At 41.2% G+C, this 14,917-nt stretch overlaps 1 protein-coding gene across 1 annotated transcript in view; it reads left to right on the plus strand.

The window, feature by feature from the left end:
- MED13L (mediator complex subunit 13L) overlaps positions 1 to 14,917 on the plus strand; it is a 195,155-nt gene that overhangs the window by 64,652 nt on the left and 115,586 nt on the right. The window contains exons 3-4 of the mRNA XM_061602384.1: positions 1,573 to 1,657; positions 6,996 to 7,079. Of these exons, the coding sequence (XP_061458368.1) occupies positions 1,573 to 1,657; positions 6,996 to 7,079 (169 nt within the window). The remainder of the gene's footprint in view (positions 1 to 1,572; positions 1,658 to 6,995; positions 7,080 to 14,917) is intronic.

Below are 14,917 nucleotides of genomic sequence, written 5' to 3' on the forward strand. Positions count from 1 at the left end.
ATCTTGCCCAGCTTCCTGCAGGTGGTACTTGAGCAGGGAGGGAGAAGCATCTGCACAAAAATATTGAAATGTTTTACTGATATGAATGGGGAAATAAAGAATTGTGAGGGACACAAAATCTATGTGTTACGTGTGTGAGAGAGATTACTGTTAATAGTGTTAAAAACCAAGGTTATATGCAGCATAACCCAGGTTTTAAAAAAACCTGTTGAAATATTTACTATTTATTTTCTGAGATGTATTAGTAGTCTCAGCCAGTCAGACAAGATGATCTCCAGACAATGGCAACTTGTTGTTATGTGCCTTCAAGTCGATTACGACTTACGGCGGCCCTATGAATCACTGTATAATTCTAAGAAGGGACCAGCCAAAGGAGCAGAAGCTGAAAGTGCCATTTCCTATAAGTGTTTTCTCATAACATGAAGCCAGGCACTTTTATGCCCAAGACTGATGAGCATTTGCATGCTTTTGAGGTGTGTGTTTTTCAGCCAAAGCCAAATGTTTGGCTGATTAACTTAAAGCAAATATAGGAGGGGGGGGAGTTCTCTCCTTTTGACTTCCTCCAGAGTTATCATATATGCCTACTCTTCTCTTGTTAACCCCAAACATCCATTATCATTATTTCATTATTAAAAATGTACATGTTGCCTAATGCCAGGTGACTCGCCGACAATTAAACAGAACATACAGCACTACAAGATATAGATTTTTTTAAAAAAACTATATTAATCAACATCAACAACAAAATTCCAATTTAAACAGAAGACTAACCACAAAAAAATCCCATCCAGAATATTAAAGCCATTGTGTGTTTTCCCTTTCTGTCTCCTTGTTTCCTCAGTTCTAAACCTCCTCCATCTCTTCTCTCCTTGAACTCCTGCCTCCTTCCCTACCCATCTTTTCCTCAGATTTCTTTGACAGCATACTGTTTACTTGATTATCTTTCCTTCAGTCACCTTGTCTTTGGCTCCTTTTCCCTTAACTTGGCTACCATGCAGGCCACCTTCCTGATTGGTTCCTCAGCCTTCAGTTGCTTTTTTGGTTTAACCTAGCTGTCTTGTTTCTCTATTTCTTTTTTGTCACTTGTAGAAATCACGTTACATACCTGTGCCTTTTCTTTTGCCATAGTGCATATCATTAAAGACAACGTCATTTTGCTGCATTTTTTTAAACAAGTGAATGCACAGTGAGGAGTTGAGCACTTCATTTTCTCTGGTTTAAATATCTGTGTAATTTGAGTGACAATCCCCGTTGGTTAACTTTCTTCACTTGCAAGTGTTTCTGATCCATAATACCTGCATAAACCTGAGATAAACTTTCTATTAAAAATAAGGAGGAAAATGCATACATTGTTATAGCTGACTTATAATTGAGGCAGTTCATAGTCATTCACATTGGTAGTTCATCCCTGGTCATTGACTATTCTGTGTGTGGGGAATGATGGGAGTTGTAGCTCAGCAAAATCAGGGGACCCAAGGTTGAAGAACAGTGCTAATTAACTTGAATTATTCAACTCCCCTCTCTTTTCCTGGATAATAAGCTAACACTTTGCCTGTGGTTTTTTTCTTACAGTGGTGGAGGAAGGACTTTGGGAGAACGGGCTTTCGTATGAGTGCAGGACACTGCTTTTCAAGGCAATCCACAACTTGCTGGAAAGGTAAGAGATCTCCCCTCTGTTCACAGGTCTCCATCAATGTTTGTTGTAAACCACCCAGAGAGCTTTGGCTGTGGGGCTGTATACAAATGCAATGCGTGCGTGCATGCTTGGGTTATCAATTTTGTCCTGTGAACCAACCCATCCTCCCCTGAAGTCCTGGAGAGGTCTTGGATCAAGGAGGAGGAGAAGTGAAGTATTCTCTCATCTGCATTGGGAAAAGATAATATGCAATAGGAAGCTTTCTTCATACCTCAATACTTGTGAGAGAACATAAGTGCCCCCCCAGTTGTCTTCACTTTGCTCAGCCCTTTGAGGGGGAGGGGATTTTTGTGCTGGGCATGGGAGGGCTGATTGCTGGGAGGCCTTCCACTCACCATAGACGAACAGCTGTTTACAAACATGATGTGTAATTCCTGGAAGAGCTAGCATCAGTTCCAAAGGTCGGGAAAGGAGGACAGGACCTGTTATTAAAGGACCAGTGTGAACTATTTAGGATTACTGCTCTCCATTAAGTCTGAGAGGTTCTCTTCTACATGCTCCCTCCCCCCCCCCGCTCCTTGCAAAAGGAATATAGGATAGGAGCTACAAAAGACATGAGCAAACACAGACCCAGTTTAGTCTTTTCCTGTTTAGAGGATCTCTGGAAGCCTTAGCTTCCAAATTCTATCAGCCAAGCAATTAACTGTTAGGAGCCTGGGAATCTGAGAGGGTCTTTAGGTTGCTAATGCATTGAAGTTCTTAAATGCTAGGACTTGATTCCTCATGCCATCCTCTCTAAAATCTTCTTTCTGATCCATTTGCAAGAGGAAATTTTAACTGATCATCCAGTATTCCCTCCTTTGGCTGTTGACTTGGAATTTGCTCAAACTTCTTAAACGTGTTCCAGTATTCACAAAGAATGAGTAAAATATGACCTAAATTATTTATGGTTTATATCCTGCTGTTCTTTAACAAGTCAGAATGGTTGAAGGAGACTTTTCCTTCTCCTGGCATGGCCCTGTGTATGAGGCTTCAAACTGGAAAGATATCGAGTTGTGTTCTTGAATGCGACATAGCACACTTGGCAGTTTATTTTCAAACACTTTCAAGATACTTTCTGATTTCAGCAGCTTACTATCACTTGCTTGAGTGGCAGTTTCATTTTATGTCCATTGTTTTGGTATTTTCACTGGGCCCTGGTATAAAGTTCAGAAGATCATTTTATATTTGGGGATGTAACTAGGTGAAATGTTGCTTTGAAAGGCAACTGGAGCTGAAACATGATTCATTACTTATACAAATGTTAAAAACAGAAATATGTTGTAGCACCGAACAGTTGCTCTGGTTCTCCTGAAGGTACTTTTGTTAGCCCAGGAAGGCTTGGAGAGCAGTGTGCATTTTCTTGGAGTGATATGACTTTTTAAATGTTGAAAATACAAGTTCAGTTAATACCCTCGGCATTGAATTTGGCCTCTCTGTTAGCCTAGCTAGGATCAACTGCCATTTGCTATATATCATCCCAGAACTATACCTGAATTTATTTATTTTGCTTATTTCCCCCCTTTTTCCCTGTCTCCTTCCCATTTATATGGGGTTTGTTAAATTGTAAAGCGTGAGCCCCCTTGAGTGCATTGGCAGAAAGGCAGTATATAAATGTAGTACCTTTCTGAGTGCTGTGAAGGCTCTGTTTAATTATATACTGACATGTTTTAATGGCTGTTATCAATCTGTTAGTAGGCACTTTTGCTTCAGAAATATCTGAAGTACAAATGGGAAACTTGATTTAAATAGGTGATTTTTAGATTGGTCTTTTCCCATCATAACGTAAATACTTTATTTAAACTGCCTTGATTCAGTTCTGTTCTATGACCCCTTACTGCCTGTTTGAATAGATCTGAATAGCATTTTTTTTGTTAGTATTTTGTTTAATCCACATTAAACAGCAAAGTCAACTTGCCTGCTAACTTCCTGTATAGGTTTCTTATCTATTCTTTGCTGGGCTCAAAGTAAGGCCGCCCACCGTAATTATTCCTTTTCTCTTTGATGGCTGGTCAGCCTAACTTCTGCTCACCCTGGACCTTGTCCTTGAAGACTGGATCTCCAGCAGGTTCAGAATTCAGCTGTTCATCTGTTTGATGGGTGTAAGCCATTGTGGACACATAGCGCATGCTTTGAAATGTCTTAATGAAGACATTAGGCTGCCAGCTTGTTTCCATGCCCAGTCCAAAATGCTGGCCTTGACCTTTTAAAGCCCTAAAACGCTTTGCATCTTAAGTATCTCAAGGATGACACTTATGTTTTGAATTTTGTAAAGCACCATGTACACTTGATGCCACTTGATATAAAAGCAATAAGAAGAATGAGATCCTCCTCTCTCTTCCCTTTCCCTGCAATTAACATCAGCCATCACTCTGAATACCATCAAATGTATGCACTAGGTTAGGGTTGGGGAGCCTGTGGCCCTCCAGATATTGTTGAACTGTAACTCCCATCAACCCTGACCATTGGCCAGGGCGGCTGAGGCTGATAGGAGTTGCAGTTTAACAACACCTGGAGGGCCACAGGTTCCCCACCCTGTGCTAGGCTATTCTCAGTAGGGAACTAAGCTTTTTCTGCTGTGGCCCCGAACTCCCTCCCTTTTGGAGGTTCAGCTGGCACAGTCTCCTCTCTTTTCTGAGAGAAGCGGAAATTCTTGGTGTTCTCAGTGACTAGATTAAACAATTCTTGCTGTTAGCCTCTTCCTCCCCCCCCCACTTTTTTTTCTTTCTCTGGTTTTGCTGCTTTTGTTGCAGTTTGGCTAGGTTCCCTAACTATTTGTTTTTGGATTTGTTTTGTCTCATTTTAGGAGCTGAAATACTGAACTATTTTTAGTTCTCACTTAAAACTGCCTTGGGGAACAGTTATAGCTGGAAGGCAGACCATACATTTATTAGATTTTTATCTCGCCCTGCAAGGCATTCATGGTGGCCTATACAATGCCCACTGTGCTAACCTAATGGAACAAACCTGTTAGGCTGACAGATCATGACTGGACCAAGATTACCCGCTTCATGGCTGAGCAAGAATCTGAACCTGGGTTTTCCTGATCCTTTTGCTTGTATCCAGTGTAACGTTAAGTACCTCATTCCATTAATGCAAAGATTGATGTTTCAGCAGCAGAACGTTCTGTCCATGCCGTCCTCATCTGTTCTGGGTGCTCCCCCAACCCTCTGGGGCAGATTTGGGGAGGGCAGGGGGAGGAGAGGGGGGTATGTTCTGTTACACAAGCATAAATCCTTCTGCTGATGGAACAAGTGCATTGGATACCACCCCTAGTTTGGCATTCTAATCTCAATAAGGTGAGCAAATAACTGGTTCCCAGTTGTCGTCTTGGAGCTTCCTTTTCCCTAGTTTGAGTCCCGTGGACAAACAAGGAACATGCTCCTAACCTCAGGTAACAAGTATTCAACCCTCATCTAGTATGTAAGCATGGAGTCATCTTATTTTGAGAGACTGCCAAGATGTGCTGAAGGTTCTTTGGTGAATTGCATGGTTGTGTGCGTGAAGTAATTTAAAGGGCCCTCTTCTATTAATAAAAGCCATAATTGTATTATTGTATCATGTAAACACTGGATGGAAACAAAGGATTCTGTGCTTTGATGTTGAGTCATCTTATATTTCCTTGATTTGAGTAAAGTAATTAATACTGAATAGGGTTGACCAGTCAATTGACTGATGTGCCAGCTGACCATCTGTTATTTGACCACAATCAAATATTTCCCCAAATGCCATGAAGCCATAATGCTGATCATGCTTCAAGAATTGGCCTCCTGCCTACTTAGCACAATTCCCTTTAAAACAAATTTTTAAAGATTAATAGCATCGCCATAAGTTGTAATCGACTTGAAGGCATGTAACAACAATTAGTTGTTGGTAGTTAGCTTTTATTCCTGTTATGTGCATATACATGTGCATATACATGCACACAAATGTCTCTGTCTATGTTATACTTGGGATCTGCAATGTGTTGAAGTGTGGAATTTTCCTGTTCAGTGCCCCAGCAATTCTCCTTAGATGCTACTGCATTCCATTCCCCCTGGATTTCTGTGTTCCTCCTCCCTGCAAAAATTGTTTTGGGATTGTTTCCCCCCCTCTTTCTCCCCTTCCTGCAAAAACTGTTTTGGGGTTGTTTCCCCCTGTCAGACCTCAACTCAGGGTCTGGTCTCATAATGGATCTCTCACACTGGCCCCAGCACAGGTCTCTCACTATCCCAGTACTAGGCACCACTACCTGACACTCTGTTAACGCAATAATGTCCTGAGACTGTGCCTTAGTTTCCTCCACAGATTGCTACGTAGTGTCTGGGTGTGTTTACAGGCTACAACCCGCCTGTATCTTTCTGCCTTTAAAGAGTACAGCCCTGGGTTGCTTTGGATACCTGCTGCTGTTACACTTATCGCTTCACCTCTGCCACCATTGATACTGTTCCCAGCTTTGGTATTTGCTCTGCCCACCCTGTAATATCCCAGCCAAGGATCAGGAGTGTTGTTAAACCAAAACTATTTAATAACACGACGAATAAACAAGATTACTTTAAGTTCAGTCAGCATGCGTGTGGCTATATACAGTAGCTTTCTATTTATATCTCTTAGTCCTAAAATCTGCCTTACTATCCACCTAAACACAAATCCACCCCTCCAAAACCCAGAGCCAGCAACCAACCTCCCACCCACTCCAACTGTCATTCTCTTCAATCACACCAATCACACCAATCACAGCTCAGCATTCCTCAACATTCCAACACATGTATTCCCCCCTCTCACCCAGGGCAGCAAACAAAAACATGACAAGCATTTGAAACCATCTTAAAAACAAAAGAGTTTAAAATATATTAAAACAAAACATCTTAAAAGCATATTTTTAAAAGAACAGCTTTAAAAACACCTTAAAAAGCAATTCCAACACAGATGCAGACTGGGATAAGATCTCTACTTAAAAGGCTTGTTGAAAGAGGAAAGTCTTCAGTAGATGCTGGTCGTTTTCTTCCCCCCCCCTCTCAAATTTTAATTTTGCACCAGCTAAATAAGTTCCCTTGAAAATAAATATGACTCAATTCCAAGTTGCTGTGCTTGAGATTGGAGTGTCAGAAGCTAATGGGGAGCAGTTGTTTTCAAGGAGTTCCATAGACAGGAGCCTTGAGGGAAGCCAGTGATACACCAAGGCCGTTATCATTAGCACAAAAGAGCAGAGCTGGCAAGGAGATGAAGAGCTTTGCATATGAAATACAGACGCTTGATACAATGGAGAGTGTGTGGTGATGATGGGCTTAATATTTTCGGCAGCTATTGGATAATTGGTATCACAATTTATTTCTTTTAGATGTCTAATGGATAAGAACTTTGTAAGGATTGGCAAATGGTTCATCCGGCCATATGAGAAAGATGAAAAGCCCATTAACAAAAGGTAAGCATCCCGAGTGCTTTGAAGCAAGCTGCCAAAACTCACAGTGCTATTCTGGTGCTTAAATTACAGTGTCTCTCTGTTCATATTCCCACTTTCCCAGCATACTCTCTTCCCAAACCTGTGTGATGATACATAATAATTGGTCTTTTGTGGCCCTTTTAAGTTCAGTATTATTGCATTAATTTTTCCCCTCTCCCAAGTTTGTAGCACAAGAGCAGACATAGAACAGCATTAGCGTCTTGTTACCTACTAAGTCTTTGGAATTTGTTGTTGTCAGGATTCATTGACACTTCTCATTTGAGAGATGGATATTTCCAGAATTTCCAAACTGGGCTTCCCCCCCCCCCCCCCAGACTTACATTACAGTACTGGACTGAGGTATGTGTCTGGTTCTGTGTGTCATTTTTTAAAGTAGAGAGAAATGGAAGGAGAAACTATTTGTGCAATTCACAGTGTTAGTATATTATTGTTTCTAGTGCAACACTTTAAAGCTTGTAGGAAGCCAATGAAGTTTATGGGGAAAAATTGGAAAATGTAATACTATTGATACTGCCATAATTGGCTGCATATGTGAAGACTGGCCTACAAGGAAGGTTGTGTGTGAAATATATGTGTACCTAAAGTATTTTTTCAATCTTTGAAAAACGTTTCACTTAAGTAGAAAGTGGTTTTTGAACATTGGTTTTCCCCCTACTGATCTCATTTACTCCTGTTGTAAACATTCCTATCATAGAAATACAGAAATTGGGTAATCTTGGCTAAATAGCATAGATGTAGTTGGTATAGAAATACATTGTGTTGGCAGACGTTAATCAGATATTACATAACAAACGGAGTGCTTTAGCTTTTTTTTTTTTTTTTTTAAATCCTAGACCGGTACAATTGTTTAAAAGTGTGTTTGCTAAGCAAGATGCATGTAAAAATAGCAAAAATGATTGGTTTCTGGTAGTGTGTTGCGCTTACAGCTTGTTCAGTTTTAAAAGCCTGGGTTTGCCCCTGAGACTACAGTTCCTTCATTGCACTTTTGACTCCTGCTTTGGTAGTAAAAGCTGCAGCAACATGCTTTGTGATTTTAATGTGCTTTATAGAAAGAGAGAGGACTTTCCTGTTGGTTAAGCAATGCTCAGGGAAAGCCTACAGAGGCATTTGTGGCTCTGCTGAGGAGATGGAGAGTTCTGGAATATGCTGGCTGGAGGATTTCAGCCGAAATTCATGCTGTTTACAATCCTCATCCAACATATAACTTTTGTATGCAATATGATGTGCACTTTGGTAGGTGTCTGAAATAATGTAATTTGGTATATATGCCTTTTACCTTGAGTAAAGATCCATCCCTTTCTTTTGGAAGTTTAGACTACAACCCTTCAAACTCATTTTAAGATGGAAGGATGAAGTAGCTCAGATCCTCAGGAACTGTACACTCAAAGCCTTCCCTTTGGTTTCTGGTCCTTCACTGGGTGCCGTTTAAAGTTTTTTCACTATATGCCTATGAATATGCAATTTCCAAGGATTGTGCACCAGAAGTTCCTTTTGCTCCGGCCTAAACTCCAGTGGCTTAAGTTTAGGAATGGCACCCTTTTTAGGGGGATGTAGCAATATCAAATGGATGACTGGATAGCCACAGTATGGTATCTCAGCAGGGTCCAGTGAACATATGTTCTAACTTCTTGAATGTCCTTTATTGGTTTTTATTCAGGTTACCCTGAGAGCTGGAACCACTACTGTGGTACTGGATATTAGAAATACCATGTGGTACATGCTATGCAGATATTGATGCCATACATCCTAGAGAAAAATTAGATTGAATTATTATTATGAACCATGTCCAAAACTTTAGGGTTTAGGGTAAGAGGACTTCAAGAATATGCTTTGACAGGTTTCCTTCACCATTGTGCTTTTTGAGGCAAAGATGACATTTATTTGGTTACTTGAAGAATTGTGCCAGGGAGTAGTATATTTGGACTGAGAAGTGCTGCCATACTATTTAAGGCAAAGTGATTTTGACTCCAGTGTGATAATCTCCCAAATATTTGAGATGCTTTGAAAAACTGGTGGCACTCGTATGTTGCCAGTCTTTCAGACTCTGCCTCTTCCCTAATCTGTTGGAAGACTCATATGATAGTATAGCCCTTTTTGATGTTACTTAGATTTTGCTGATTTACTTCTATTAAAATATAAATGTTGATGTCTTCATTTGATTTGAGGTACAAAGCTTCCACTCTAATGCTTTCAAGGAGCCTCAGAAAAAGCATTTGCTTGTTGGGACTCCATGCAGGATTTGCTTGAGGTTTTGATAACTCTTGGTTCACTTGGCACATAAGGGTTCCCCTCTCTGTTCTCCAACTTGCAGATGTTGTCTGTGTCTGTTGAAGTTAATAGCCTTCTGTAGGCTTTTGGAGAGACTCGGAGTGTTAACGAGGCTGCCCTGTTCGGGGCACAGTGGTCTTTCACATTCATTTCTGACTTGCTCAATAATAATAATAATAAGCTTCAAATCAGGACTGCATAGGTTCCTGTACAATTCACAATTTTGTGAACTGAATGGCTACAGTGGTCTCCTTCATGGGCTATGCAGGCTTTGTGTGTTGAGGGGACACTGCTGGCTTCTTCCCCAATGTCATATAGCTTTCCACATGTTGAGTGTGGATGTCTGTAAAAGGGAAACCTGCATGCACAGACCTCAACAGGATTGAGAGCTTCACATTGTGCAGGGCTCTCAGTCTTCTGGAAGTCTATGTGCATAAAGATCTACACCTGTAGGCTTCTTTCATTTTGGAGATCTCCACACTCGATGTCTAAGTGTCGGGGGCAAGGTGAGTAAGATGCTTGACATTGGGGAGTTGGGTCAGTAGCACAACCTGGCTGCTTTTTCAAAGGATAGAGCCCCCACTGCATGATTAAAGCATGAAAGGGTGTAGGACATTACCCAGAAAGAAGAAGGCTGACTCCAGCTTTTCATCCAGCAGCTTGTAGATGGTGGCCATGATTTATAGTGAGTGGGCTATATTTAAACTGTTTAAGTCAGAATATGGTGGATTGATGTAGTTTGTAGCTGGAGAGCAGATTAAATATTATGTACCATAACATTTGAATGTAGTGAGCTACAATAGCTGTGAATAGTGTAGATATAATGTGGACTGTTGGTGTTCATGAGCATGCTGGGGAAAGCTATGAATTTAAAGAAACCAATTGTAGCCGCTGAGGGCAACTCTTGGTATATTTCATTTGCATATATGGTTTCTTTGTCTGCATGGATTAAAGGTGCACAGTCAAAGCACACAAGCTATTGATGTTTTCAGTGCAATTATAACTACCTCAAACCACTCATGGTTTACAAATGGCAGCTGACTGTGAAGAACGTTTGTTCACTTTCTGTCTGTCAGTATTGTGGAGAACTGCTTTAGTTGTCTTGACAGGAATGTCTTGGTTTACACAAACACATGAAGCATCTGGATGTCAGTTTATTATAAGGCCTTGTTGCTGGCTGTATTGTCCAGCTAGTGAAGTTCTAGGAATGTTTAGGCTGCTTTCCTCATTAGACACTCAAAGCTGGCAGAGTATGTAAAGGATAAGCAAAGTACCCCTGATGTGCTGTTAATTAGATTTGTCCCAGTTGTGCAGCCTGCTACACAGTGTTGTCACTTACTATATCTATAATGAATTGTCTTAAGGGCATCAGTAAATACTGTGAAGCTCTTTTTTAGTTCCTGAATGGCTATTCTGATGTTGTTGGCCACTGTGTTTTGATTTCAGGAAAAGACTCTCCTCTTAACAACAAACCATGCAATCATTAAATCTCTCTGCCAGCAGAATCTTTAAAGAATGGGTGTTTATAGTTTCATTTGAGATGGTCCAAACAGAAAAAATTGTTATGCTATTTCTCAATACATCTATTGTAGAATGTGGTCTTTTTATTAGGGTTGGTGTTTGGGGATTCTCCCATTGTCCGGTGCTGTGCATTTGGTTTGAATGCAACTTTATGTCCTTTGGTTCCAGCCAAATAACTCTGTTATAATGAGTATTTGTGACAAAATGGTGTGTGGATATTCATGATGGGAATGTGTTTTCATTTTTAAACTTAGCAGCCCCTAACTGCAGTAGCAACAAATAAAATGATAAGAAAATACCTGCAATTATATATTAATGTTGATGTCTTTAAGCATATATATTGTATTATGGATACTTGCAATTTTTTTGCTTTAGATATTTTTAACTCTGCACAAGAAAATGTTAGCTCTACATAAGAATGACAAAGAGGCAGAGTGTTAGTAATTTCAGTAATATCACTTTGCCCATCACTGGGATTAAGAACTGCATGGCTTGAATGGTCATTAATGTTTGGAAGATCTTGTTGGGTTTTTAGCCTAATGCTGCAGCAAGCGATAATGAGAGTGCCAAGGCAGTAGACACAGAGAGGGGTGGTTTTTTAAAAAAACACCAAGCACCCCTGATCCCAACAGAAGCAGCCACTGTTTTCCATTTGGCCTGGACTATGCTCTTAGTGGTGGCGTAGAAGAGTGGGGGGAGCAACAGATGCAGCAACTCCCACAAAGCAGGACAAGTTGGAGATGCCCCAGCCTGTGAACCCAGTTCCCAGTAGAGGGGTTGCTCCATTACTGGCCTTTCTGGGTGGGGCTTTTCAAAGGCCAACCTGGCTGTGAGTGGCAGAAGTAGCATTGCAGGTGGCCAAGGCAGCAAGATTAGAGAGAGACAATTGAAAGCAAACACCAACCCCTCCCCCACTCCTAGTCATAGCAGCCACCATTTTCCGTCTCGCATCGACTGTGCTTTTAGCAGTAGCAATGGGGAGAAAGAGGGAGAGAAGCAGTAGCAAGAGCAGCTGGTGAATTGACCCCAGCAGGGGCAACTCTGAAGGGGTGACACAAAGGGAAACGTCTTCTTCGGGGGAGTTACAGAGGTAGCCCCGGGCCATTTCTGGTTATCTTGAGGGCCCTGAGTAGGAGTTGGGAATTTAGAAATATTTGACCTAGGGTAAGAGCTTGAGGGAAAAGGTGAGTACTACACAGGCTACCTGGTGAGATGGGAAGGCTTTGAAAAAGATGGAATTCCTGGGTGAGTATTTCATCCTCTCCACAGGAATGACATCATTTGATGGAGGGGATATTGTTTTTTGGGGGGGGGGATTGATAGATCTGCCAGGGAATGTGTGCAATATTATGTTGCTTAAAATAATGGTATGAGTGCAGCTTACTGTATTCTCTGCACTTTTGCAGACTATAGTAGGATCTGCACTTTAGGACTGGTTGCAATTTTTTTCTTTCAGTATCTCTATTTTTGGCTGCTTTTAATTTTCAGATCTTTGCATATTGTGTGTTATTCAGGCCTCTTTGCTATTTATATTGCCTACACTTTAAAATTGGTGTGGGGCACAAAAGAAATGTGTTTGAGTGAAGTGGGCTAGGAGGAATCAAGGAGGCTACTACTGGCAGGGTTGTGGGTGGGTGGGGATACAGCATGAGGTGTCAACCATGCCATCTTAAGAGAGGGGGTAGCAGATGTGTGAAATACGTTGTTCTCTCCAGGTCATCTTTCAACTAATCAATTTTGGGCTGACTTGCTAACCTGCCCTCCCACCTGGGTAGGCAAGCTATGGGGAGAGGGGCTGGCCAGGAATGTGAGTAATGATAATTGGCTGTTTTGGAGGTGTTCCTGAATATTGACATTTTATATCTTCAGATTTTTTCTTTTTCATTTTTGGAAATTATGCAAGCCTTTCAGAACCTTTGGAATAAAGTGGAGTATAAATACAGTCAGGGTTAAACAGGTATGCTTATTGCTTAAAGTTTTCACACAGATACTGTAGAAAGTGTAATCATTTGCTATTAGTGCCTATATTTTGAACATTTGTCCAAATTCTGTTTTGCAAAAGTTAAATGTTTCCTGGCATAATGGCTCAAGAATGAATGATGACTCAACATGATTTATAAGCCTTAAACATGGTTAGAGGTTTCAAACATACAGTAGGCAAACCATGATTTAGAGCTTCCTGTTTGCTTTTTGGGTTATATCCTCTAAACATTCAACATAAATTTGTAAGTTCTTTCTCTGTGGTGCAGTTAACTTCTGTCTCTGTGGGAGTGAATGATAGCTTTAAGTTTGGTTTGTAAATTACTCCACATCATAATTCACACATATCAAAGCCTGTAGACCATCATGACATCTGGTTTGTCAAGTAGAGTTCACACCAAACCATAGTTAAGGGTTCTTTAACTATGGTTTGGCATTGCTTCTGAATTGAGCCAGTAATGGGCCTGATTATAATGGAGAAAGGCTTTTGAATGTAGAGTAGTACTCAGTCACACAAATTCTCATGTGCTGCAGCTGGATGGCTTCTGTATTGTGTTGCGTAGGTGAAGGGCCGTAGCTCAGCGGAGGAGCACATGCTTTCCATACATACACACAGTCTCAAGTTAAATCCCTGACATTTCTAGGTAGGACTGGGGAAATCCTCTGTCTGAAATCTTGGGGAGTCACTGCAAGTCAGTATAGACAATATTGAGGTGGACTAACGGTCTGACTTGGTGTTAGACAGCTTCCTCCATGGAAACCACAGACGTTCTCATACAGTTGTCCAGGTGGCACTGAAGTGCTGATCCTAGGTTTGGTCCATCACCAATACCATGCAGTTAGAATGGCAGTCTTGCAAGTCAATCAGCAAGAGATAAACAGGGTCATTGATGTTTCCATAGAGCAGCTCTTGGCATATCAGCGCAGCTGTCCGTGGTATGCTGAGCAGTCAGGTTGCTTACTTAGAGAACCATTTCAGCATGTAATGAAACCTGGCCATGTCCTGATTACTGTTACAACATGTAAGTTGTTGAAGGTGCAAACTCTTGGAAGTTAATTGCCTGATGTGAAGGAAGCCATCTCTAAAGATGAGGTGAATTACAGCGTAATTTGAAGGTTTTTACAGCTTTGGCTGCTTTGATTTACACATTCAAGAGAATAACACCACACCATGTAGAAACAGCTGGTGCTTAGTATTAAATATTAATTGCTATGAGTTTCAAAGAGGGAACTTGGAGCGAGTGTTGTCTGTTTCATAAACTGAAGCTAAATAAGATTGTATAAATCTTCTTTCTTGTAGTAGCAGCTTCAGTCTAAATAAAGCCAGACTTTCCTTTTTGTCAAAGATACGGCACTGGGGAAGGGAGTTCAGCCTGTGTAGCACCTAACTTGCTCAAGGGCTAGGTCAGCTGTAACACTGTGGAATAAATGCTTCTGTTCAGTTGCTAAGTGACTAAAGCCAAATAAGGCTTGAGCCGCAATCCTCTGGACACTTTCTAGAGACGTCTAATTGAAATAAGTGAGGCTTCTGCGTAAACATGCGGAATTATCCACTACCAGAATTATTACCCTTCCCTATCAGAGTGTTGGACCTGGGAGACCAGGGTTTGAATCCCCACACAGCCATGAAGCTCAGTGGGTGACCGTGGGTCAGTCACAGCCTCTCAGCCTCAGAGGAAGGCAATGGTAAACTCCCTCTGAATACCACTTACCATGAAAACCCTATTCATAGGGTCACCATAAGTTGGAATCGACTTGAAGGCAGTCCATTTCATTTTTCATCATTCCAGATACATGAGACCCCCTAGATACATGAGACCCCCTAGATACATGAGACCCCTCTTCAGATCCCTTTACTGGCTTTCTATTCTCTTCCATATCCAGCACAAACTCCTTGCCCTTTAAAGCTATCCAAAGCCTAACCCCATCCTTCCTTCTTGTTCTTTGTTTTTCATGGTCTCTGCTCCTTCTCTTGCCCCTCAGATGACTGAAGATCTCCTTCTCCTTTGAATAGTTCTGCCTTGCTGCTC

The sequence above is a fragment of the Rhineura floridana genome, chromosome 19 (genome assembly GCF_030035675.1).
Source record: "Rhineura floridana isolate rRhiFlo1 chromosome 19, rRhiFlo1.hap2, whole genome shotgun sequence".
Classification (NCBI taxonomy): domain Eukaryota; kingdom Metazoa; phylum Chordata; class Lepidosauria; order Squamata; family Rhineuridae; genus Rhineura; species Rhineura floridana.